This window comes from Salmo trutta, chromosome 7, assembly GCF_901001165.1.
Source record: "Salmo trutta chromosome 7, fSalTru1.1, whole genome shotgun sequence".
In the NCBI taxonomy this organism is placed as follows: domain Eukaryota; kingdom Metazoa; phylum Chordata; class Actinopteri; order Salmoniformes; family Salmonidae; genus Salmo; species Salmo trutta.
Genome location: NC_042963.1, coordinates 5,455,759 through 5,480,655, shown reverse-complemented (window position 1 = coordinate 5,480,655; position 24,897 = coordinate 5,455,759). Strand labels below are relative to the sequence as shown.

Here is a 24,897-nt window from a genome sequence, read left to right as displayed (position 1 = left end):
TGGAATTGTTTGTTGTAAGTGTTTTGTGCAATTTAGACTGGTTTGCCACGGGTTATTTCAACCCGTATTTTGCTGTTCTGGGTGCCGTTTGTTTTTTGCATCATTAAAGTGCTCCGGCTGTTACACATTTCTGCTCTCCTGACTTCCCTGCAGCCAGTTACGCACCGCTTACAGAATGCCTCTTCTGGGTGATCATTCCCTTGTTTGCTTATGGCCTCATTGAGTGTGGTCTTCGTACCTGCATCGGTTTGTGGTGGTAAATAAACAGCTATGAAAATTATAGCTAAAAACTCACGGTAAATAGCGTGGTCTACAGCTTATCATGAGGTACTATACCTCAGGTGAGCAAAACCTAGACACTCCTTAATATTAGAGATTGCGCATCAGCTGTTGTTGACAAATAGACAGACCACCACCTGTCGTCTTACCGGAGGTTGCTGTTCTGTCTTGCCGATGCATGGAAAACCGAGCCAACTGTATATTATCCATGTCTTCATTTAGCCACGACTCGGTGAAGCATACAATTTTACAGTTTTTAATTTCCCCATTGGTAGGATAATCTTGAACGGAGCTCATCCAGTTTATTCTCCAGTTTTTGCACGTTCGCCAATAGGATGGATGGTAAAGGCGAATTATCCACTCCCCAACGAATTCTCACCAAGCATACAGATTTTTGGCCCCTGTATCTGCGTCTCCTCTTCATGCGAATGACGCGGATTTGTGCCTGGTCTGGGAGGAGATGTAAATCTTTCGCCTTCGATTCATTAAAGAAAAATCTTTGTCCAGTCCGAGTTGAGTAAGCACTGTTCTGATGTCCAGAAGCTATTTTCGGTCATCAGAGGCGGTGGCAGAAACATTATGTAATAAAAAAAGCCAAACTCGAAAAAAAAAACACTGAATAGCACAATTGGTTAGGATCCTGTAAAACGGCAGCCATCCCCTCCGGGGCCATTTTCATGATTAAGCTGTGGGTTTGCACAACCGAAGAATTTCTGTACAAACTGTCAGAAACCGTCTCAGGGAAGCTCATCTGCGTGCTCGTCATCCTCACCAGGGTCTTGACCTGACTGCAGTTCAGCGTCGTAATCGACTTCAGTGGGCAAATGCTCACCTTCGATGGCCACTGGCACGCTGGGGAAGTGTGCTCTTCACGGATGAATCCCGGTTTCAACTGTACCGGGCAGATGGCAGTAAACATGTATGGCGTTGTGTGGGTGAGCGGTTTGCTAATGTCTACGTTGGTAACAGCGTGCCCCATTGTGGCGATGGGGTTATGGTATGTGCAAGCATAAGCTACGGACAACGAACACAATTGCATTTTATCGATGGCAATTTTAAGGCACAGATACTGTGATGAGATCCTGAGGCCGATTGTCATGTTATTCATCAGCCGCCATCATCTCGTGTTTAAGGATGATAATGCACTGCGCCATGTCACAAGGATCTGTACACAAATTCTGGAAGCTTGTATGCCTACTCAGACATGTCACCTATTGGGAATGTTTGGGATAATCTGGGTCGACGTGTACGACAACGTTTTCCAGTTACCAACAATATCCAGAAACTTTGCATAGCCATTGAAGAAGAGTGGAACAACATTCCACAGGCCACAATCAACAGCCTGATCAACTTTATGCAACGGAGAGGCAAATGGTTCTGCATGAGGCAAATGGTGGTCACCAGATACTGACTGGTTCTGGTAAACGCCCTCACCTTTTTTGCATAGCTGTATTCCCAGTCACGTGAAATCCATAGATTAAGGCCTAATGAATGTATTTCAATTGACTGATTTCCTTATATGATCTGTAATTCAGTAAAATCTTGGAAATTGTTGCATGCTGCGTTTATATTTTTGGTCAGTGTAGAATAACAAAAAAACAATGATAAATAATGTCATGACGGTGTCACAGGCCGGCTCATAGCCTGTGGCAAAAATGAGAGGACATCGACAACTGGTATAGGCCAATTCAAAACGTTCTTTATTATAAAACAAAACTATTAACTATAAACAAAGAAAAAGGAATGAGGTGTGGAAATGTCATAATGTAAGGTGTATGTAAGGTGCATGGATGCGTGAATATGTGTGTGTAAACATGACTGAATGGAAACTAACTAAACCAACAAAGTAACAAACGAAACCGAATCATACCTGGAGGAGCAGGGAGAGAGAGCAAGCCAAGCGAGCCAGAAGCTCAGCGAGGTGACAGACACAGAGAGGTTAGTGGAGCAGTTTGTTAAATACCCTGAGCCCAGGTGGCTCCAATCACACCAGCTGCAATCACTAACGACCCTCCTCTGCCTGCAGGGGGAACCACCCCTGCACTGCAGAGGAGGAGCCGTGACACCCCCCTCCTTAAAATGAGGGTCCCACCCTCAATTCAAATTATGATGTAATTTAAAGTTGAAGAATGTATTTTTCCTCCAGTGCACAGACTAAAAGTCAGAGATGGTATATGTGTATTTTAAAGCTTGGCTTTGAAATGTGGGTGTGGAGTCTCGTGGTTGGAAACAAAAACAATGCAGAGTGTTATTTCTGAGCTACTGCAAGCTACAGCAGAATATATACAGGACTTTACAGGACTCCAGATTTACAGGACTCTTGAGGATATCTGTCAGGCACCACTGATGATTTCATAACATGCAGCCAACCATATGTCTGAGAGAAGCATGTCAATTCCATATGGTTTACACTTGATATACAGACAGTACAGACAGTGCATGTTCTTACTGTATGTCAATTGGCTCTTATATCCGCCCTCTGATGGGCCTTGTTGTTGAGTTACATCAGGGATACACAGAAAAAGGCTGGGTGGAACTACATTTTTTCCTGAGTTTTAGAGTTAAACTGTTTGAATTGACCATGTAGTATCATCCATTCTTAGTTTTGGGACAACGTTTCAATTAAAGATAAAATAACAAACATAAGACTAAACAGAGGTGGGGTATGAGCGTTACTACGTTGAGAGACAACAAAAATATACTCAAATATCTACTTTTAGTGTGGCATTGTTGGAGTTATGTGAAGTTGGTGTTGTGGCCTTCTGCCTGTCAGCCCTCCCCGCTGAAAAATGGACTCATTCCGTTCTGCTTCTCCCACATTCTTCCTTGGGGAGAGGTTCTCCCTGGCAGAAAGGAGAAACTTCTAGACTTTACCAAGCCCTAATCAAATCAAATGGTATTTGTCACATGCTTTGTAGACAACAGATGGAACTACATTTGAAATTCTTACTTACAGGTTATTTTTAGCAATGCAGAGTTAAAGAGAAGATCAAAAAATGTAAAATAAATAGAAATAGTGACACAAGGAATAAATACACAGTGAATAACTAATGAAAATAATCAGTAAAAGATAACATGGCTATTTACAGGCAGTACCAGTACAGAGTCGATGTGCAGGGGTATGAGGTAGCTATGTACAGTACATATAGGTACGAGTAAAGTGACTAGGCAACAGGATAGATAATAGACAGTAGCATATGTGGTGTCAGCATGCATGTGTGTCCATGTAAAGGGAGGTACCTAGTCAATTGCTCAAATTAATTCAACCAAAACCTGTCTTCTGCATTTAACCCAACCACTCTGACTCAGAGTGACATCCACGTCATCAGCACCTGGGGAGCAGTTATTGTTGGGAGTTAACTGCCTTGCTCAAGAGCAGAACAGCATCATTTTGGGGGGGGACTTCCTCTGATACCATTTGGTATAGAGGTCCTGGATGGCAGGGAGCTTGGCCCCATTGTACTGGGCAGTATTCACTACCCTCTGTAGCGCCTTATGGTCGGATGCCAAGCAGTTGCCATACCAAGTGGTGATGCAGCCAGTCAAGATGCTCTCAATGGTGCAGCTGTGTGTAGAGGGTCAGCGTGGCGGCTGTTATGTTGCCTACCCTCAACACCTAGAGGCGGTCCATCAGGAAGCCCCTGGCAGACAGACCTCAGGTTATTGTGAGGGCTATACATCACACATCATACATCAGTCCCTTTTTCTCACTGCGTTGTTTTGTCTTCTCTCTTCTTTATCCTCCCTGTTGAACACTTTCCAAATCCCACACATTACCATCTTTGAGGCAGAGTTAGAGACGAGCCAAAGACCCATCTCCACCACAATAAAATCTGTCTTTGTCAAGGACAGGTCTCTGGCTCACTTCTGTGCCTTCCATTCTCCCTGATTAATATTTTCTGCTACTGCAGCACAGCACTTGCCCTTCAGACGTCCCTCCAACCTTATAGAAGGACTTCCAATTGGCCAGAGATACATGTCCAATTAGCCTGGCAGAAAAGACAGCGAAAAAGGCATTTGAAGAGCACAAGATGTAACACTAAGAAACTCATCGGTAACATACTCTGTAAAGTACATCAGATAAACATGATGAAATATAGATTGGCGTCAAAATGTATTCATAGATACACTGCAATTCCACAGGGCAGGAGTATGAATCTTCATCTGTTTACACTTAGTCATAGGCTCTGCCGTTCTTTGAAGTTTCTAGAGACCCTGTGTCTATCGTGAAACTACACCCATTTAAATGATAACACAAACATGTTTTTAGCTGAGGAATGTGATTCTGTGCTCAACCCTGCATGTGGCCAGTAGTCACACCAGGATGGGGTCAACAAGAAAAGACAAGGCCAGATCAGATGTGGTGCTGGAATGTTAGCTAAGGTCAACAGGCAGGAGTTGTATTTTAAAACAACAAGGACCACCTGGAGCAAATGTTTTTTTATTCTGCTCCCAGCTGTAGATTAGAGCCATTCTCCCACCGATATTCTGGCAGCTCTGTGAGATGTTTCCTTTGTAGCGTTAGTTTGAACTGGTTGAACGTAGATCAAGGTCTTTATCAGTGTCATTAGAATAGTCAAACCTCTGTGTCCTGGAGAATAGAATACTTTTAACCCCATTTGTCACATCAGAGAGATCAATGTGCAAAAAAAACAAAGAAGGGGAGAGGAGATGGTGACATGACCACAAAAAAAAAAACATTAGTTACATAATCGTCGAGGATAACGTGGCATATGCCATAAACTGGTGAAAGCAACAAGATGAAAGATGAGTCATTGGAAGTGAATGTACAACTGCTTTGTGAAAGGAAGGCAAGGTTTAGAGGAATGACATAGCATGTGACTGTCAGCCCATTCTGAGTCATCTTATCCAGTCATCCAAGTGAACTCTAATTGTTCATACACTTATCATTGATCCAGCACTTTGTCTACTTATTAACATACATCAGGTCCAGTAATTGACTATGATGGTGCTAGCCACACACAACGCATAACAAGTTATGATAGGAACTACAGTATTTCTTATTATGTTATCTCTCCTTCTTTGTCTTTTTTGACAGAGATTAAACAATGTGATTGGCACAAATCTACGGTACAATGTCACAGTTAATCATATTTTCCCCTCAGTTATACAGACAGATTTGCAAGAATACACGTTGTATTTCTTTATCTTTATTGTAGTACTTGTGCAAAGCAGTAGAAGGTACAGTAAATGTATATAATGAACTTGCCATAGTGGTACATTTTCAAATTACTTTACCCTTGCTATTTACAAGGGAAGAATTTATACGGTACATATTTTCTTCTTTTTAGTGTATATCGGCATAGCTATCTTTATAGGTAAGCAAGGCTAAATGTTTGCACTCACAAAATAGAGTAGTTGGGATCCTTTCACAGCATATACAAATTGGACATTCAGTTCAATTATCCATAAGATTACAATATACATAATCAACAATATTCAGTGTAATGTAGAGGACTTCCTTCTTCCCTCATGTTTTGATAATCAATTACATTTTATTTGATCTCTGTATTGAATGGCAAGACATGAAATACACCAAGGATATACTCAGAAAACTGAATGTGACAGTGGATCAATTCTTATTTTATTGTCTCAAACTAATAATATAGCATGAAAGAGAGGTGTAATGTATATACAAATATACACAACATATACCTGAAAATGGAATGTAGTTGATCACACAGTAATGATATAGCAGGTGTTGAGAAAACAGGAGTGAGACGTGTTTCAACAAGGAAAGAGACAACTTTCTTATTAAGAAAAATACATATTCCATTTAAGGAAAACATTTAAAAAGTTATCCTTAAAAATGCAACTGGGCAGGAAAGTGCCACTAATCTCGCTCCCAGGCTAATAGCGTATGAGCATTGGGAAAAAGTGTCTGGTGAATGAGATGGAAGTGCCACTGACATTGTAGACTACGCAACAATGTAATTTCAAAGTGAAGGCTCATATTTGTTTCAATATTATATTAACCAGATTAAATAAACATGTTTACATAAAACAAATAGAATGATGAAATACAGAATAGAAATTCATATTAAAACAGCACTAATTATCACAGTTTGGTTATGAATTTTTCACAAAAAAAGAAAGAAGTAAAGTAAATATTTCCAGTCCCCAAACACATTCTAAATATATCATTATACACATTAAAAACCTCTACACCAGGAGTTTTTTACAACTTATTTACAGTTCTTCTCACAACTTCATCTGCAACTGTTTACTCCAGCTGAATAGGACATCTCTATAGTTTGTCTGTTTGAGTTAAAGCTGAGAGCTTTCCTGTTTGCCATTTCCTTACTTATCCAATGTACTATCTGTGATATATTCAATCAATCAATCAATCAAATGGATTTATATAGCCCTTCTTACATCAGCTGATGTCACAAAGTGCTGTACAGAAACCCAGCCTAAAACCCCAAACAGCAAGCAATGCAGGTGTAGAAGCACCTGCATTTTCATTATGAATATATCTGTTTGAATACCAATACCATTTCAATGACCCTTTCAGAGCTGATACTCTTACTCTACACAATCCCCAGAAATGGTAAGTACAGAGTAGGGTTGTGAGGTTACCATTACTACACTCTTAGAACAAAAGGTGCCATCTAGAACCTTAAAGGGTTTTTCGGCTGTCCGCATAGAAGAACCATTTGAAGAACCCTTTTTTCGAAGAGTATACTGTGTTTCAGGTCACATTTATCAGATTATATTTACAGTCCTGCAGGTGGGGAATGCTGTTAGCCAGAGATGCACCCATCTAATTGGTGGCTCCAGATATTTCCATATGCAAGTCATCTTAGAGGAATTTTTGTTGATAAAGAATGAAGGAAAACTGACTTGTATAGCATGGGTGCAAAAAAACGAACATAATCAATTGAAACTGAGAGTTTAGTTATTTGGCGTATGTTTTGAACCTTGCTCTTATGTCACAGAAAATGTACTATTGCCGTTGGGTCACAGATAAGAGATGACTGGGTTTTCAATAAGCAAGGATTTTTAAGGCTCATTGAGACTTCTGTTCTTTTTAGCTACGCCGGAACATTTCCAAACAGGAATGGACTTCCTGGAGATGTAACATACACCTCCATTCAGAATGAAGATTTTCATCCCTGTCTTAATCTTCCTGGTGTTCTTTGAAGAAAAGACAGGCCAAGAACAATCTTGACCCTGTGAGCGTGTGTAGTATTAGGAGTGCAGTATTGTGCAAACACTGAGCAGCAATGCATGGGGTATAATTCAACACCAAACCAGATATTCATGGTTTCACTTTGGTCCATGCGATACCAACTGTAGCGAGCGTTTAATTCCCAAAGCACAGGTTCCCCATTAAAGCATGGTCCTACACCCTGATTGCCTGTCTGCATTATTTTCAATTAAGCTCTGTTAATCCATTCATCCTCCACTTCTTTGTTACAGTATGTGGTCCCTCGCTTAGACCCCCAAGCTCCGCTTCTGCTCAAAGTATGCATCAAACCTGGCCATGGCATACTCCTGTGGACAGACAAAGGAAAGAAAAATATTGGAACATTTGCACAGAATGGATTTCAGACAATGGCTAGAGAGAGAGAGAGAGAAAAGGAATCAAAATGAAAATCCGCCTCGCACAGTATGTGTGTCAGTTATATATATTTCAGCAAAGAAAGGAAATATAACAGAGATAATCTTTATCAGGTTGACCATGGAAAATATTTGTGTATAGTTCAGAGTAGTCTGTGAGACCAAACATAGCAAGGAACACCTGCATTGCTTGCTTTCTGATTGTCTGGGTATAAATTGTATGCTTCCATTTCCTGTCTTATGCAACATGCACTTCTCATTTATTTTGTTTGAGGGAGAATGGCTGTGTTGTTTATATAACACATATAAATGTGTAAAACAAAGGCATGGCAACCAGATAATGGACACTCACCATGTACCCAAACTCAATGGTGGAGATTCTCGCCTGGATCATCGACCACAGACCCCAGAAGAAGTGCGAAGCCAGAGCAAACCTGTGTAATTACCAACAGACAAATGTTTCAATAAAACAGTGGACGAGCACAATGGCAGTATGGTCCATTAAACATACATCTGGGTGAACTGAGAAAACCTTTGGTCCATAGCAACTGCCACATGGAAATATGTTATTTCATCACTACCGGACTGATTGCAGTTTTATTTCCCAGGGAGAATTTTACAGTAACCAAGAGGCCCAGTGTGAGGGGTTCATTATTATTATGATTTACTGCTGCTCTCTCAACAGGAGGCACATCCTAAGTACTAAACCACAGGTGTCCTCAGAGTTGTAAAAAAAAGTCAGCTTGTCCTCATGTGTCATGATGACTCATATGGTGTGTCAGAGACACGTGAGCAATTTCACCCCTCATTCACATTCCAGCGAAAAGCCTTGGCCCCTTCAACTTGGTGCTCACCTGTTGGCTTCCACAAACAGCTCTTCTTTGAGTTTCATCTGGTCTTCAGCGCTCAGATTCTCAAATCCCTGCTCAGTCTCTGACAGGTAGCTTCCAATGAAATGTAGCTGAAAAGAGGAACATCACAATGTTATTGACTGTCTTTTGCCTAGAGAGCCACTCATTCAGATTCAGAGGACAAAAAGTCGTCATGCTGTCATCCGTACTCACCTGTTGGGCTTTAGTGGGATAATTCTTTGAGTTGACATGGAAAAATGGGAACTTGTCATTTGTATAGTCATACATCCATTCACAGAAGTGGTTTCCTATGTCAAATCCCCTGAAAACACAAAATATGGAGAGAAAAATCATGAACAATGATATCACATTTGCCAGGTCAGAAGTCCTGTCAGTTACACCTGATATTTGATAAGCTTATTTTCAATGTTGCAGAACTGAACATTCTTGCAATGTACATTGCATTGCCACATGGATTGAGGATTATGATGGTTTGGGCTCTTTTCCTTGTATGCCCAAATGAAAACTAGGGCTGCAGTAAACCGTTACCATAGCAAAGGAAGAGAAATATAAGATGATTTCTCACAAAGGGAACAAAAATGGGTAGCTCTTTGTGAAGGGAACCACAGCTGCTACTGTGGAAACCAGACAAAAGGAACAACTTGGAGGCTAAACTCTTTTCCAACATTTCTCTACCCCTGGCTGCGGCATTATGGGTCAGTGCTGAAAACCTGTACAGTTCAAACCTTTTCAAGCGAGCCACACCAGCTGCTAAGGAAACCAACTGGGAAGAAAACAGTGGGAAGTCCTTGGACTGTTCTCATTGCGTACAGAAGTCCATGGTATGAACACTCAGCTTCTTAATGATGCCCTGTTCTACCCACCATACTATCAGAGCTTGGAGAACGAGAGGAGAATCCAGTGAAACCTGATCCGTCTTGAGAGTGACGAGCACATGTGGTGACGTACAATGACTGAGGGAGCCTGAGGGTCAGGACGGGGTGTGGGCTGTTTTGACGGAACTAACTTGGCTCTGAGCCAAGGCCAATAACAGTGAAGGTCCTTTATGAGAAATGGGGCACTCAAGAATTCCATGTTTTACAAATAAGGCTAAGTGGTACAGGAAAACATACAGTAAGATGTTTGATTCTGAAATAAAACTCAGAAACCCAGATGAAGACAGCTTGCTGCCGAAACATTATAGATTTTAAATGAATCTATCTGAAATATGTGTGGCTACATTCTTGTCTTACATTTAAAAACATGACAAACACAAAATACCAAGGTAAATTCCTTCCATCAATAGCTGGGTTGCAGCAGACATTACATTAGAGTTCCTATGAATATTTCGTGAGGCAGAAGCTGTGAATTATGAATGTGAAGGAATATGGTTGGAGAACAGTCAGGGGAGCATTGGGAATCCACTGTTAGATTCTGTTCATAAAGCTAGCTGGATGATTAGATTGAACAGGTTGTCTGGCTCAGAATGTGACAATGGACCGGCCATGGGGGGTATGATTTACCGTCTGCCGAGACAGTGTCACCTTGGATAGACACAGCCCTCCCACATCATACAGTGTGGTCAATGTTTACTGGCTCTTAGACACCCAGAATGTTGTACATTCACTACAATTTGTGACCAAAGTGTTTGAATTGGTTGTAAAGGGGATGATTACAGTTTACACTGACTAGCGCCCTGAGCATGAACACACCTGTAGTTGTAGCTGCTGTATTCAAAGTCAATCAGCATGAGCTTCTGTCTGTCAGTGCCTTCACAACCACTGAGGAGAAGGATATTTCCTAAAGGATGAGCAAATAATTATTACACCACACACACACATACACACAGTACAACACATTAGCAAGGAATTTCAAAGATTTTCTTCACTAGTTTTATACAAACTGCAATACTATGCCTAACAGTGGCCGAGCACAGTTTTGCGGGGTCCCCGTAAGGTTCGAGCAAGGGCAAACCCCCACCCTAACCCTCTATGGGGCATAGAGAAAAATGTGCAGTTTTATAGCTAAAGTCATGTTATTCTACACATTTTGCCATGAGGCTGAGAGAAAATTCAGCAGCTTTAAAGCTAATTTCCTGTCATAGGGTTGGCCCCGGGGGGGTGTGTGCTATGCCAGTGTACACCCCCCCCCCCCATCCGAAACAGATCAGAACAGTTAGTGCATATATTATGACAACATCTTGTGACATTTTTGTTGGTTTTGGTCTTTGGCCAGGTTTTCTTAGGCTGTTTGTGCACACTACACTTTTTCTCGAGGCAAGCCGAAAATCTACACCCCTTCGTCAGTCATTGGTCAAGAGTAGGGATTCTTCAATGGGGTGTTTGTTGCCATTCAACGATAGACAACTTGTTTTCATGCTAATTCTTTCACCTGAGAAATACTTCACCAAACATCTTATTTAGATGTAAAATTTTACAGTTATCTTAGATTCATTCTGACTATTTTCAGGAAGTGTATACTGGCTACACAGTCTCAATATGGACAAACAGTACTTTTGTTGCTTTTTCCTTGTTTTTCAAGCGACGGTCTTTTAAGGGAGTATGCAAGCACACACGTTCGGTTCGCCTAGCCGAGTTCGGCAAGGTGCCAGACAAACCGAAGCATGCAGAATCCTTCAGACCCCTTACCTTCTTGACAGTCATTGTGGCAGAAAACCACAGGGGAATGAGTGGAGTCCAGCAAAGACCTACAGAGACAAACAAGCCATATTTAAGCAGGTAAAAAGCAGGAGATATAAGTCCACTAATTGACTGTTTACCCCCAAAAACAGGATGCAAAATGCCAGAACATATTTCAACCATATTTTAATATGATTATTAGTTTATTGTTGTTGACTGGATTCCACACCAATTTAGTGGAAAACACCATATGACTATTACATAACTGAATTACTGCATATACATGTAATCATGTCCGTTCATGTGTGCTTGGTCTAAATACTGTTGTGTACGTTATGCAGGGACCAGGGTGGATGTGATGTGGGCCTTACTTGAGATTCTCCATCTCCTGGGGCAGGTTACAGCTCATCAGACGGGCAAACTTGAGCATGTGGGACTCCCTGGTGAAGGTGAGTCTCATCACCTGGTTCAGGTACCTGTGGATGGGGGAAAACATCAGGACAGTCAGGGTACTGTATGTATGGGAACACTGGGATACAAGCCGTTGTAGAGTTTATAGATAAGACAGATCACTATTTTATCACAGCGATGCACTTCTTGTTTACACAGCACTCGCACAAATCACGCATTATTTTGACAAGCAACTTTTCCCTGCGATTTACCTGAAACTATCCTCAGACCACGAAGCAGGTCACTCTGATAAGCGAATCTCTTTAACAACTTAAATGCCCTGTTTTAAGTGTAAGCAAAGAAGACATTCATAAAACACATCAAAGAGGGGGCAAAATGTTTTGACCAAGACTGTTATTGATGTGTAGTTTTACTTTACAAATGCCATAGGAAAACATCATTTGGCTCTGTTATCCTCAAACCAGGTGACTTGAAAATCGACCAACAAAAGCAAACTAGCTAACCATTTTGTAAGAGGAGATATGTGTGACAGCTAATGTTTGTTTGGAGCGTTCAGTGAGGTCAAATTAGGCAAAGAGGGTTTACAGTTTCTAATAAGATACCAACTCACTTGTCAATAGTTCCAAACAGCCATTTGGGCTCCTTGTTGAAAGGCATCCTCATACCATGGAACTTGGCCATCTTCTCAGCTATTTCAGCAGATATGCTAGGCATGCTCAGCTCAACCGTGTCCAGTTTACGACTCTATTAACACAAAGAGCTCAAGGAAGTAAGGTCTACAAGTCTTAGCTGAATACAGGTTGTCTTCATTCCCCTCACGCTGACAGCTTTATATGCAACAATAAGCAGAAACACCATTACCAATAGACTGCTGACAGTGTTGTCAAAATAATGGAGGGCATAACCAGTTCCATTGCCCTAAGGCCCTCTAATTTGCTCACTGTCAACCTGACAGTTAAGATCTTATCAAAGAGGAAGATGTTTAAAGGCCACTCGCTTGACCTCTGTGGATTCTTGGTCTGAGTACTAGTGAATAACTAAAATGTTTCATTTTTACTGCTATTCTCAAAAATGATTCATAATATACAGGCCATTTCATTAACCCTGTAGGATCTTCATGCACCATTGACCTCAGTGAGAAGAAGAAGAAGAAGGAGAAGAAGGTAAGTCACAGGCTATACATTACCAGTCAAAAGTTTTAGAACACCCACTCATTCAAGGGTTTTTCTTTATTTTTACTATTTTCTAAGTTGTAGAATAATAGTGAAGACATGAACACTATGAAATAACACAGATGGAATCATGTAGTAACCAAAAAAGTGGTAAACAAATCAAAACTTCTTCAAAGTAGGCAACTTTTGCCTTGATGACAGCTTTGCACACTCTTGGCATTATCTCAACCAGCTTCAACTGGAATGCTTTTCCAAGAGTCTTGAAGGAGTTCCCACGTATACTGAGCACTTGTTGGCTGCTTTCCTTCACTCTGCGGTCCAACTCATCCCAAACCATCTCAATTGGGTTGAGGTCGGGGGATTGTGGAGGCCAGGTCATCTGATGCAGCACTCCATCACTGTCCTTGGTCAAATAGCCCTTACACAGCCTGGAGGTGTGTTGGGTCATTGTCCTGTTGAAAAACAAATTATAGTCCCGCTAAGCGCAAACCAGATGGGATGGCGTATGGCCACAGAATATGGTGGTAGTCATGCTGGTAAAGTGTGCCTTGAATTCTAAATAAATCACAGACAGTGTCACCAGCAAAGCACCCCCACACCATCACACCTCTTCCTCCATGCTTCACGGTGGGAACCACACATGCGGAGATCATCCGTTCACATACTCTGTGTCTCACAAAGACACAGCGGTTGGAAACAAAAATCTAACATTTGGATTCATCAGACCAAGGGACAGATTTCCACCCGTCTAATGTCCATTGCTTGTGTTTATTGGCCCAAGCAAGTCTCTTCTTCTTATTGGTGTCCTTTAGTAGTGGTTTCTTTGCAGCAATTTGACAATGAAGGTTGATGTTGAGATGTGTCTGTTACTTGAACTCTGTGAAGCATTTATTTGGGCTGAAATTTCTGAGGCTGGTAACGCTAATGAACTTACCCTCCGCAGCAGAGATAACTCTGGGTCTTCCTTTCCTGTGGCGGTCCTCATGAGAGGCAGTTTCATCATAGTCCTTGATGGTTTTTGTGACTGCACTCGAAGAAACTTTCAAAGGTCTTGATTTTTTACAATTTTGATTTGTTTAACACTTTTTTGGTAACTACATGATTCCATATGTGTTATTTCATAGTTTTGATGTCTTCACTATTATTCTACACTGTAGAAAATAGTCCAAATAAATAAAAACCCTGGAATGCGTAGGTGTGTAACAAACTTTTGACTAGTACTGTATATCAGCATAATTTTCTAAACGTGGCTTGGCCTTTTGGCATATTCACTAACACTGTTATTCACTAACACTGTTGAGAACAGTGATAATGATGACACTATCTATTAAGATACCTAAATATGAGCTCCTGCATAGCATGACATGCCCGAGCTATAGATATGCTATGGATTTATTTAACTAACCTTTAATTATGGGGTTGGGACCTGTTATAACACGTTCATGAAATGCCTATAGATGTGTAATAAACGTGTTATGGATAGTCAAAGTAAATCGTTACCCACTTGAGTAAATGAGGGATACAAAGTATATTGAAAGCAGGTGCTTCTACACAGGTATGGTCACTGAGTTAATTAAACAATTAACATCCCATCATGCTTAGGGTCATGTATAAAAATGCCCAGTTGCCCATTATTTTCACTACCATGGCTAGAAGAAGAAATCTCAGTGACTCTCAAAGGAGCATAGGGGATTTACAGTGTGTGTGTGTGTGTGTGTGTGTGTGTGTGTGTGTGTGTGTGTGTGTGTGTGTGTGTGTGTGTGTGTGTGTGTGTGTGTGTGCGCACGCGTGTGTTAGTGTTTATTTTATTTTGGCAGTTACCTGTACATCATACAAGCAAAACTCGTGATTCAGATAGAACATGACTATTCTGATGGGCTGTACAGATTTAAATTCTAACTATCTAGCCTAGGCATGGGTTGTTATTAGCAAGAGAACTCTCGCTATGGGAGAATGCCTGGGCAACGTGCGCGTGTATTAAATTGACCAAGAATACTCTCGCTAGCACAAAGTGTTAAATTACATAACTTCAAGCTATTTTTGCCACTTTAAGTAGGGAATAGATTTAGCATGGTTCATGTATTCCCTGTTATATCAATTAAACACACATTATTGAACAAAACACACACAGACACATGCACAGATCCAGACACCTATATGCACGCATGCACACAAGCAAGCATGCAATCACATAGTCATTAATGATTTTCCCCCCCCCTATCAATGATTATCACTCCACAGAGTAACTTACAGGGACAAACTGCTCCAGTCTGCCCTGAGGGAAGATGCCAAAGAGTTTGGGCCCAAGCTCCCGCTCAGCCAGAATGGCAAACATCACACTCTCCAGCACCATGGCCTCAGCACCCTGCATACACAGAGAACATGAATTAGCATGCACACAAGCAGATAGGTGAATGAGAGAAAGTTGTGGTTGTTGACTTCTCCTATTAAACCTTGTGACTGTCAGTCACTGCCTTGCACAATCAACCCCGTCCTTAGAAATGATGAGGTAAAATGACTTAGTCATTGGTTAATGTTTTCATGGCAACCGGACGTGAGGACAATTAATAGGATGAGCTGGATGACTGCAGCCAAACTGTGGTCCATTGTTAGCTGGAACTGTCCACACCTACCACCATTAGGTGGGGGTTAGTAGGACAGAAACTCATTCAATTCCATAACATTAAATTAGGAACAGCTTAGACAGAGGAAGCTGATGATGAGCACATGACCTTACGGCTGTCTGGAAGAGATGGGAGTATTTTTTCCAGGGATCTAGCATTCACAATTGATAAATCAACTATACACAGATCCAGATCTTTGAGGCATGTTAACTGTAAAATGGCTACCCCAATTAAACAAATTACATTTCCAACTCTGTCAGTGAATATTTTCGTCCGTCACGGTGGTAGGTTTAAAAGCAGATTTGGACCAGACACGGGAGAATTGTGTTGCGTTCCACATGATGAGAATGATTAAACAAGGGGCCAATTGTATTGAGAGAGGCAGAGCCTGCCAATAGCATCAATCAGTAATTGTGGCTGCTTAACCGAAGAAGACACCTGGGCTTTTCTACTGGGGAGGAAAAATGGTGGCAGGAGCAATTATCTGAGGCCAGAGCTCTGATATAGCTAGCCTTCAAAAGATAGGCCCACAAAAAATAATGTTAACTTACAAATAAATCTATGTTAACACTTAGAAATACAGGGTCCTTGTTTCTGTGTAGTTATTAATGAAAGTACATTAAAAACTATTGCCAATAAAAACTATTTCCAATGTTACACTGTATGGTAGTAACTCAAATCATAACCCATAGCACTGGGTGCAATCCAAATGGTGCCCTTATCTAGGTCTAGTGTAACCTGCTATGAGCTGGCAGTGACCTGTGGACTCTGACAGTTGGCCAAGGAATGTGCTAAGTGGTGCACTTCAAAGTGGCTTGGCGCTTCCTTTCGGAAACCAGATAGGAGGAAAACAGATCATAGTGCATTGCTTATGACCTGTTGTATGCACTGTGGACTGACCTCATATGACTATAGACTTTGGAAAAACATTATTAGTCAATAATCAGTGACAACATGGGGGTATTCTATAGTCCTCATCTAAGATAGCTTTCCCTCTAGTCAAAAGAGAGATGTTGTGATCATCTTTAGGTACAGTATATCCACTGTGTGGATGTCTTGCCTTAAAAGGGGTGAGATCCATCAACCATAGACAATATACATATATGAAACCATAATGACCCTTGGTTTGGCAGACCTAAAAAAAAAACTAAGCCAAAAAACTAAGCCAAACTCTGCAAAGTATTCATATACATTGACACATTTACAGATGGGCTCTGTAGTGCTGATGGATGCCAAATGCAAATCTGCTCAACGTATTATCTCTGTTACCATGATCATCCTGATCATCCTGACACACATCGTGGCCTTGCAGCCTGTATGCCATCTATGTGTTCAGTGCATTTCTATGTCCAGAAAGTCCCTCTAAAAGTGGGTCAGCAGCCAGCCTCAGTTTCCCAATGACTTTTATTTAACTTTTTATGACCTATTTCTATGACCTACATCCCTAACAGGTTGCTGGTCAAGGCTTGACAAATTAAACTGGCTAAGTAGCCTACTTTTCAGGTTAATAATCAGCAATGCTATCTACTGGTCTGTTGACATTGTTGTGGAATTGTTCAACATTCCATTCCGCCAACCTTCCTCATTAATGAAAAAAAGAAAAATACATTTTTTGAATAGCTATCACTTCCTTTGTTGCAACTCAATATATGATTTGTAAATTGAAAAACTTGATTACATTTATTCTGTGAAACAGGAAGGGAAACAATGAAGTGTCCCTTTCAGCAGGATGCCATAGTCCACTGTGGCCTGTCCTAATGTTAGCACTACTATCCTGAGAAATGGAAAGAAATCACACTTCCTCAAAAACACTACTGAGGTCCATGTTTCATAATGTTGACAAAACAATGTATTTGGAAAATCATGTCACTTTTCTAGCCTTAGATTTGTTTCCCTGTAGACCTGGATATCTGTGCATTCGGATAACAAGACAGATAGCAATAATGAACTCAATCAGTAGTACCCATGGCCATGGGTAATGAGTACCTCCATTGACTGAAAATAAGATTAATCATACTCCACCACCTTAAAAAATCATTGTTGACAAATGTGTGAATGAACTCCTTAGTTTCACAACACTCTCACCTTCTGTAATATAAATGAAGCATGAATAGTTTCAATGCTAATTTGAAAGTTCTGCTAAAAAAACATTAACAGTAGGTTCAATGTCACAGTACCATCCCATGAATACCACTTCCCTGTGTACCATGGCTACGGTCACATGACCATGGCACAGCAGCTGTGGGGATTTTCCAGTTGAAGCTCCAGTTATGAGCATTACTGCGCACAAGTAGAAAAAATATCAGACCACCTAGAGAAGCACAAGATTGAACCTCACTCAACTTTCTAGAGTTTTCCCTGTTAGTTAACACTATCAACGTTTCCCTTTACTAACTATGCAAGATATTTTGTTGTAGGTAGAACGCATCGGAGTAGAATTCTATTACTACCCATACTATCTACACAGACCGGTGCGGCATAACCAATCAGAGCTGCAGTAGGCCTATATGCAAATAGACCATTGCCATAAATGGTCTTATGACATTTACTTTGAACTGGACTGTTTACAGCATGAGTGGTCCTGAGTAGAGACGCTTGTTTTGAGATTAAAGAGAGAGGTGCATGTAGCCACTTGTGCACATTTTGTTAATATCCTTTGGTAGTTAGTGAGTTATTAGTCCAGTTATAGATAATTTGTAGTCAGCAATAGGGGAGTGATTGCTACATTTCTAGCCATCTTTGAAAAGCAAGTCAGTTAAAGAGGTATTTTTGTCTTAAAGGGGCAGTGTTGTATGTTAACACAGGCTTGAATAAGCTAAGTAGCCAATAGGCAGAGGGTAGCATGATTTGTCTGATTCTCTGTAATAATGGTTTAGGCCTACATTATGATCAAATAGCCACAGTAGCCTACTTGGCCACTGTTAAAACTGTAACTTAAAGTGGGTACAGCCTCAGTGTTCACAGTAAACACACACTGGAAGTTGCACAGAATTTTCACAACGTTCAAATGTGCGCTCAGCAGATCTCAAATTTGCTCAGTGCTGAAAAAATGTTGAAGGAACATTGGTTATGAGTGGTGTGTTCACTATTACTGGAATTAGTCATCATATAAAGGTGAGAGTCTATAGTGAAGTATGCCACGTTGTTCTCAAACTGTATTTTGAAAACCTAATGGGCAATCTTGTTGTCAATTTGAACTTGTTTCAAGACAATATAGGGAAAAGGCCATAAACATGCAAATGAAGGCTAAGGAGCAGTGAGGTTTACGAGGGGACAGACTGGCTAGCCAAGCTAGGATTAGCCTCTATGGGATCAAACTCTATGTGACTCTCATGCAAAAGATAGTAATTGCAGATTTACGCCATAACATCATGAATATTAATGTTTACCCTCTTTTTATCTTGCTATCATCAACTGACTAACAGAGGTCACCTCAATCCAAAGAGATGACTCAACAGTGCTATTTTTTACACCATTTTACACCATCCAGTTGGGAGAAAGGTCTGGGATTGACATTTTTCTAAGTGATCACTAAGTCCATTGGCAATTACTAAAACCTTTGATGCTAAACTATACAGACTAATTTGATCACAGACTCCAGAAAATGTATACAAAAACATAGTTTCGAGGCTAGAACAATGACACATGCTGTGGGGTCATTTTCACAATCAGATAGCAAATCTAACTAATAGTCTGGGTAAATCACCTTTGCCATTAGTTACTTACTTGAAAGAGATTTTCTTTGTTTGACTGTCTGGGCTCCCCCTTATTACAGGACATCTATCAATGAAAGAAAAAGCAAGAAACTAACCATGAGTACATGTATTTTCTCAAAAGACACATCATGCTACATAGCATTCTCACAAAGAGACAATGACAGAGTACAGTATAGTCCCCAAGTCTGACGGCCAAAAAGGCAATAGGAAAACTCTCAGTGCCTTTAACAACCTTCTTGTTGAGAAAGTAAAGTTGTAGAAACCGAAACAAGCTCTCACTCTCTCTGAAAGGCATCTATTATCTCCTGATCAAGGCAGCTGGCACTGACTGTATGCTTTGGCATAAAATGCAGATATTGACATTGTTGTCCTATCTATGAACTAGCACTTTTAAGATTTTTTTCCTCTGAGGAAACTCAGTTACTCAACGAATTTCTGAGTTATTAATTCAATTAGATATTTGATAAGACAGCAGTGTATTTTATCTGTGCATGTGCTAGCACCAGCTTAGCGAGCCTCCCTCTGTAGCGCGACTGAAGTGAGTTCGGAACAACTGAATGTATGCGTGCGTCTTAGACATCGTTTTCACATATAAACTTTACATGTCCAAATTCAGAATCAAATATTCTTCCCAAAAATAACCTTGTCGCTGTGGAAGAAGGTTTATTTTGATTGCCAATGTTCTGCATTTATCAGAGTGCCACCAGGTAGCCTAATTTCAGATGTGTCCATGTAAACAGGATTATTAGGGAAATCGTTCTTCTTCCAAAGCATGTAAACGGTTTAATCGAACTTTGATATTAATCTGACTATCCACAATAATCACATTATTGTGTGCATGTAACCAGGTAACCACTCATACGCCGGATTGGCGCACGTTCAACAAATCTGATCTAACAAAGTGGATATTCGTCAAATCCATCATGTTTCATGTATTCTAACAGGCCCACAATGTGGTAACTAAAGTCCGATTTGGATATATTTGTCTGGTTTCACTGCATAACATTTAGAAGTGTTCTCTTTACAGGTTTAGAAGAAATAACTGCTAAATGCTAACTCCCTTTCGTATAAACTGGTAGCATAGCTAGCATACATAATTCGGTGGTGGTAGTCAGTCATTTTTAACTGTAATGAAGTTGACATTAACGTGTATTGGGGTTGACATCTATACAAGCATTATACTATTCAACATAGTGTGAAATAGACATATAAGCAATAGCCTAAATGTAGGCTAATTTTGCTGGGGGGCAATGAGGAGATTCGGGGATCTTTCCCCCATGCGTTTCCATGGCATTTTCCTTGTTTTGGTCAAGTTCAATTGATCTCTTTTCCACATGTATTATCAATTAAAAAAACTCAGAAACTACTTGAGTCTATAATGAATAGATATTAATATTCCATTCTATTCGATTCTTACAATAGTCGTGGGTGCTTTACATCTCCTGGTTTATTGTAAATGTTTAATTAATGGGTCCTCCAGTTCCAAATGGTGTATTACTTCTTACTAGAAATGTGGCCTGTCTCTTTTTATTTTCTATTTCATAGTGTTACTTCAATCATTTATCACTGAACTGTTTTAGAACAGAGCAATTGCTTTTGTCATCCCCATCCCCAACTACAGGAACATCCAGTTCTTTGTCAGCTTGACTGAATCTTGACCTGGATTCTCTGGTCATCTAATTTTAGTCGGGAGGTTAACTTGGGGTTGCCCTAACTAGCCTACCATCATGTGACCTATGAGTAATGTAGGTTGGACCTACTGACACATCATCAGGAATGATATCATCCTGTGTCCTTTGGCTGTAGCTCATGATGCACACAATAAACAAAAATACATCACTAGCTGTTATCATTACAGCGCAACACCTCACATTTTAATTGCTGTCAGGTGAGCTCCAATTAATTTATTGATTTTCAACTGGAGTTCTCTCCTTTGTAACATCTATAGTATTTGACAACTTATTTCCAATATGAAAATACAATGATAGGAAAGGTCAAAAAATACATTGTGCATCAATTCACAAGCTGACTTCCATAACAATGTGGGTGAACTTTGTTGAGGACAATACTGAGACTTCAGGGATCGCATACTGTACCGTGTATGGTATGGTGGAATCACCTGGAAACAAGTGTGCTCAAGGCACGCTCCTTTTGGAAGGCCTACGGCAAAAAACATACGCATGTACAGCCATGGTGGTACATCACACCACAACAACAGAAACACACGCACGCACACACACACACACAGCTTGAGCCACCCTAGACCATGCCATCAGGTGGGTATTTGCCACAAAGGGCATTGCAAAGATGTTTGAGGAAGAAGATATATCTCCTTTCTCTTCTGTCCAACCCCAAATTCCAGCAGCAAAGCAAAGACCCCTTCAGCCTGTTCAGAACCTCTCAGGGAATACATGTAAGCTATGTCTTTTCCTAAACTTTTATATTATCACATTCTATTATATTCTAAAGCATGACCAGAAAATCTGAGTAAATCAAATTGTACTTTCAAGGGTCCAAGAGTGGACCTTTCGGTAGGTTACGTATTTAGCCTAAAGAACATTGATTACATTTTCAGATTCAGAACCTGGACGTTTTCAATTAAACTGAAGAGAAAAAAAGGTAAGATGTGACTGACTCACTCAACATTGCATTGTCTGTTGTCATACACACCTGTAGAATAGCTCCATACAGACGCAAGAGGACGTTGCGAGGTTCATCACCTACACTGGTTTGGATGTCGGGTAGGGCGCAGAGGAAGAGTTTGTTGCTGAGGCCACCCCTGTCACAACGTCACAAATAAAACAAATGAAGCTCATAAAAGCGTCACATTTCACTGTCTCCAGCGTGTACACATTAGACCAATGGATGTGGCGGCCTAAATTACGATTTTATTCTAGGGTAGAAAGACCATAAATAAGTAATGCTTTGAAAACAAACACACACAATACAATCCCATGAAATAACATTAGGTGTAACCCAGTATCAAATTCTGTTTATTAACCCCATCATGCCACTGGCACCATCATGACCATTCATTTAAATTATAGGGCGAGAAAACGTGGCCTATATGCAGTTGCAAACGCAGCAACTGTTTATCTGGGTAGTAGGCTATATGACAAATAAATTGTGATAAATAATGTTGGATGTCCTCAAAGAACATATCTACCGTATTATGCTGATTTGAAAATCCTCTTCGGTCACCGTTTTCCACGCACCGTGGAGAAAATCTTTGCACCATAAATACGCCTTGCGCTTCGTGTCCTGGTCGGGCTCATCCGGACGGATGATTTCCTTGCATTCATCCTCAGTGTCTGGCTGGACCTCAAGTGCGTTTTCAGTGACCAACAAACCCAAGGCCATAGAAGGGGAGGATGACACCCCGTTGATAAATTTGGTCTTCATTTTGTCTTAAAACGAATACTAAATAGCGTACAGTTATGAATTAATTAGAAAAAAGTAAATTTATAATTACGCAGTCTTGCGTTGAGGAAGAAAAATATACGATTTGATTTCAAGCAATGTGTCTTTAATCCCCAGCAAAATAATAACACGCGTCCGTTTTATTCAGACAGTAGAATAAACAGGTCCGTTCCGTGGCAAGGAATGAAGACTGAAGACACACACTGGCTGAGTCAGGCAATAGGCTGAAATCGAGGGGATTTGCATCTACACGTCATACTACCGCAGTCATTCTCTCCCCTCATTGGTTGGCACGGGCACGTCCTTTCACGAGCAAACAAAGCCAACCCAGCACCATGTCCCATGCATAATGAAAGCCTCCTTGTAGTTATTTCACACATGATAGATAGCAAACCATTGTCCTCTTGCTATTGCTTTTATCCGTGAAAAACAATTATTCTCTGTTTGCCAGAGTGGTGGGCAGACAACTGACTTTATGCCATGCTATGAATTATGCTTTTGTTATTCAAGATCTAATTCAACAAGACGTTCCATAAAACAGTTTACACATCAACGGGAGACTTCTGGGAATTTCATATTTTCACAACGCATTTCCAACAAATGTTTTGACTATGTAATGTTTGTGTTGATCTGTGTGCACAAAAGGGTCAATTAATATGGCAAAAGCTGAGGTCGAGTCTGTGTACCCAAGGAGTTCAAATGCTATTTGTCCCATTACCCATTCTCAAGTATCAACGTCTCACAAAAAAATACTACATATATCAAGACACCCCCTACAGTTTACAAAGAATGTAGGGCAGCCATATCTGTTTTGCCTTGCCAGGTCATCCTCGCAAAATAGGTTTTTAACCTCAGTGGGTCTTACCTGGTTAAATAAAGAAAACATATCCTACAATTCAGGGAATTCACATGATCTATATGGGGGCAGCAATTAAGCATGGAAACTAAAGTTCCAGAAAGTTCCTGGATTTGACCACGGCTCTCTTAAAGAGCAGCGAAGTGCATCAGGTCACGAAGACATTACATTTGGAAGAAAACTTTAAATTGAGTACTCAAACTGTAAAATAAAAACAAGAAGATTTTGTGATTTGCATAATAAACTACATTCACCAGAAATAAGCACAAGTTAACTGTTTTTCTTTTCCAAAGTAGATGAATGTTAAGAAAAACAAAGTTATAGAAAACAGCCATGTTTTATCAAATTCAGCTGTAATTCTCAACATTATACTAGCAACTCAAAAAAGGTAGCTTAATCAAGACTACAGACAGTAGCCTACATATGACAGCACACAGTACTAGTGACAGGTCCAAAGTTGTACAACAGACTTTAAATCAACCTAGTATAAAAAATATACAGTACCAGTCAAAGGTTTGGATACACCTACTCATTCAAGGGTTTTTCTTTATTTGAACTATTTTCTACATTGTAGAATAATAGTGAAGACATCGAAACTAGGAAATAACACACATGGACCTATGTAGTAACAACAAAAAGTGTTAATTCAAAATATATTTCAGATTCTTCAAAGTAGCCACCCTTTGCCTTGATGACAGCTTTGCACATGCTTGGCATTCCATCAACCAGCTTCACCTGGAATGCTTTTCCAAAAGTCTTGAAGGAGTTCTCACATATGCTGGCACAGCCTGGAGGTGTGTTGGGTCATTGTCCTGTTGAAAATGAAATTATAGTCCCAATAAGCGCAAACCAGATGGGATGGCGGATCGCTGCAGAATGCTGTGGTAGCCATGCTGATTAAGTGTGCCTTGAATTCTAAATAAATCACTGACAGTGTCACCAGCAAAGAACCCCCACACCTCCTCCTCCATGCTTCACGGTGGGAACCACACATGCAGAGATCGTCCCGTCACATACTCTGCGTCTCACAAAGACACGGTGGAGGGAATTAAAATCTCAAATTTGGACACATCAGACCAAAGGGCAGATTTCCACCGGTCTAATGTCCATTGCTCGTGTTTCTTGGCCCAAGCAAGTCTCTTCTTTTTATTGGTGTCCTTTAGTAATGGTTTCTTTGCAGCAACTTGACCATGAAAGCCTGATTCACACAGTCTCCTCTGAACTGTTGGATGTTGAGATGTGTCTGTTACTTGAACTCTGTGAAGCATTTATTTGGGCCGCTAAAAATAAAATAAATAAAATAAAGAAAAACCCTGGAATGAGTAGGTGCGTCCAAACTTTTGAC

General features: G+C 40.5%; 1 protein-coding gene across 1 annotated transcript; it reads right to left on the bottom strand.

Moving 5' to 3' along the window:
• Positions 1–5,431: 5,431 nt before the first annotated feature.
• LOC115196784 (choline kinase alpha) lies at positions 5,432–24,294 on the bottom strand. Its single transcript, XM_029757694.1, has 12 exons — positions 22,443–24,294; positions 21,947–22,055; positions 19,287–19,340; positions 15,188–15,301; positions 12,375–12,508; positions 11,725–11,829; positions 11,363–11,421; positions 10,427–10,514; positions 8,928–9,036; positions 8,718–8,824; positions 8,216–8,297; positions 5,432–7,797 (listed from the first exon to the last, which is right to left on the bottom strand). The coding sequence occupies exons 1-12, from the start codon at positions 22,676–22,678 to the stop codon at positions 7,738–7,740; spliced, it is 1,257 nt and encodes a 418-aa protein (XP_029613554.1). The 5' UTR covers positions 22,679–24,294; the 3' UTR covers positions 5,432–7,737.
• Positions 24,295–24,897: the final 603 nt, after the last annotated feature.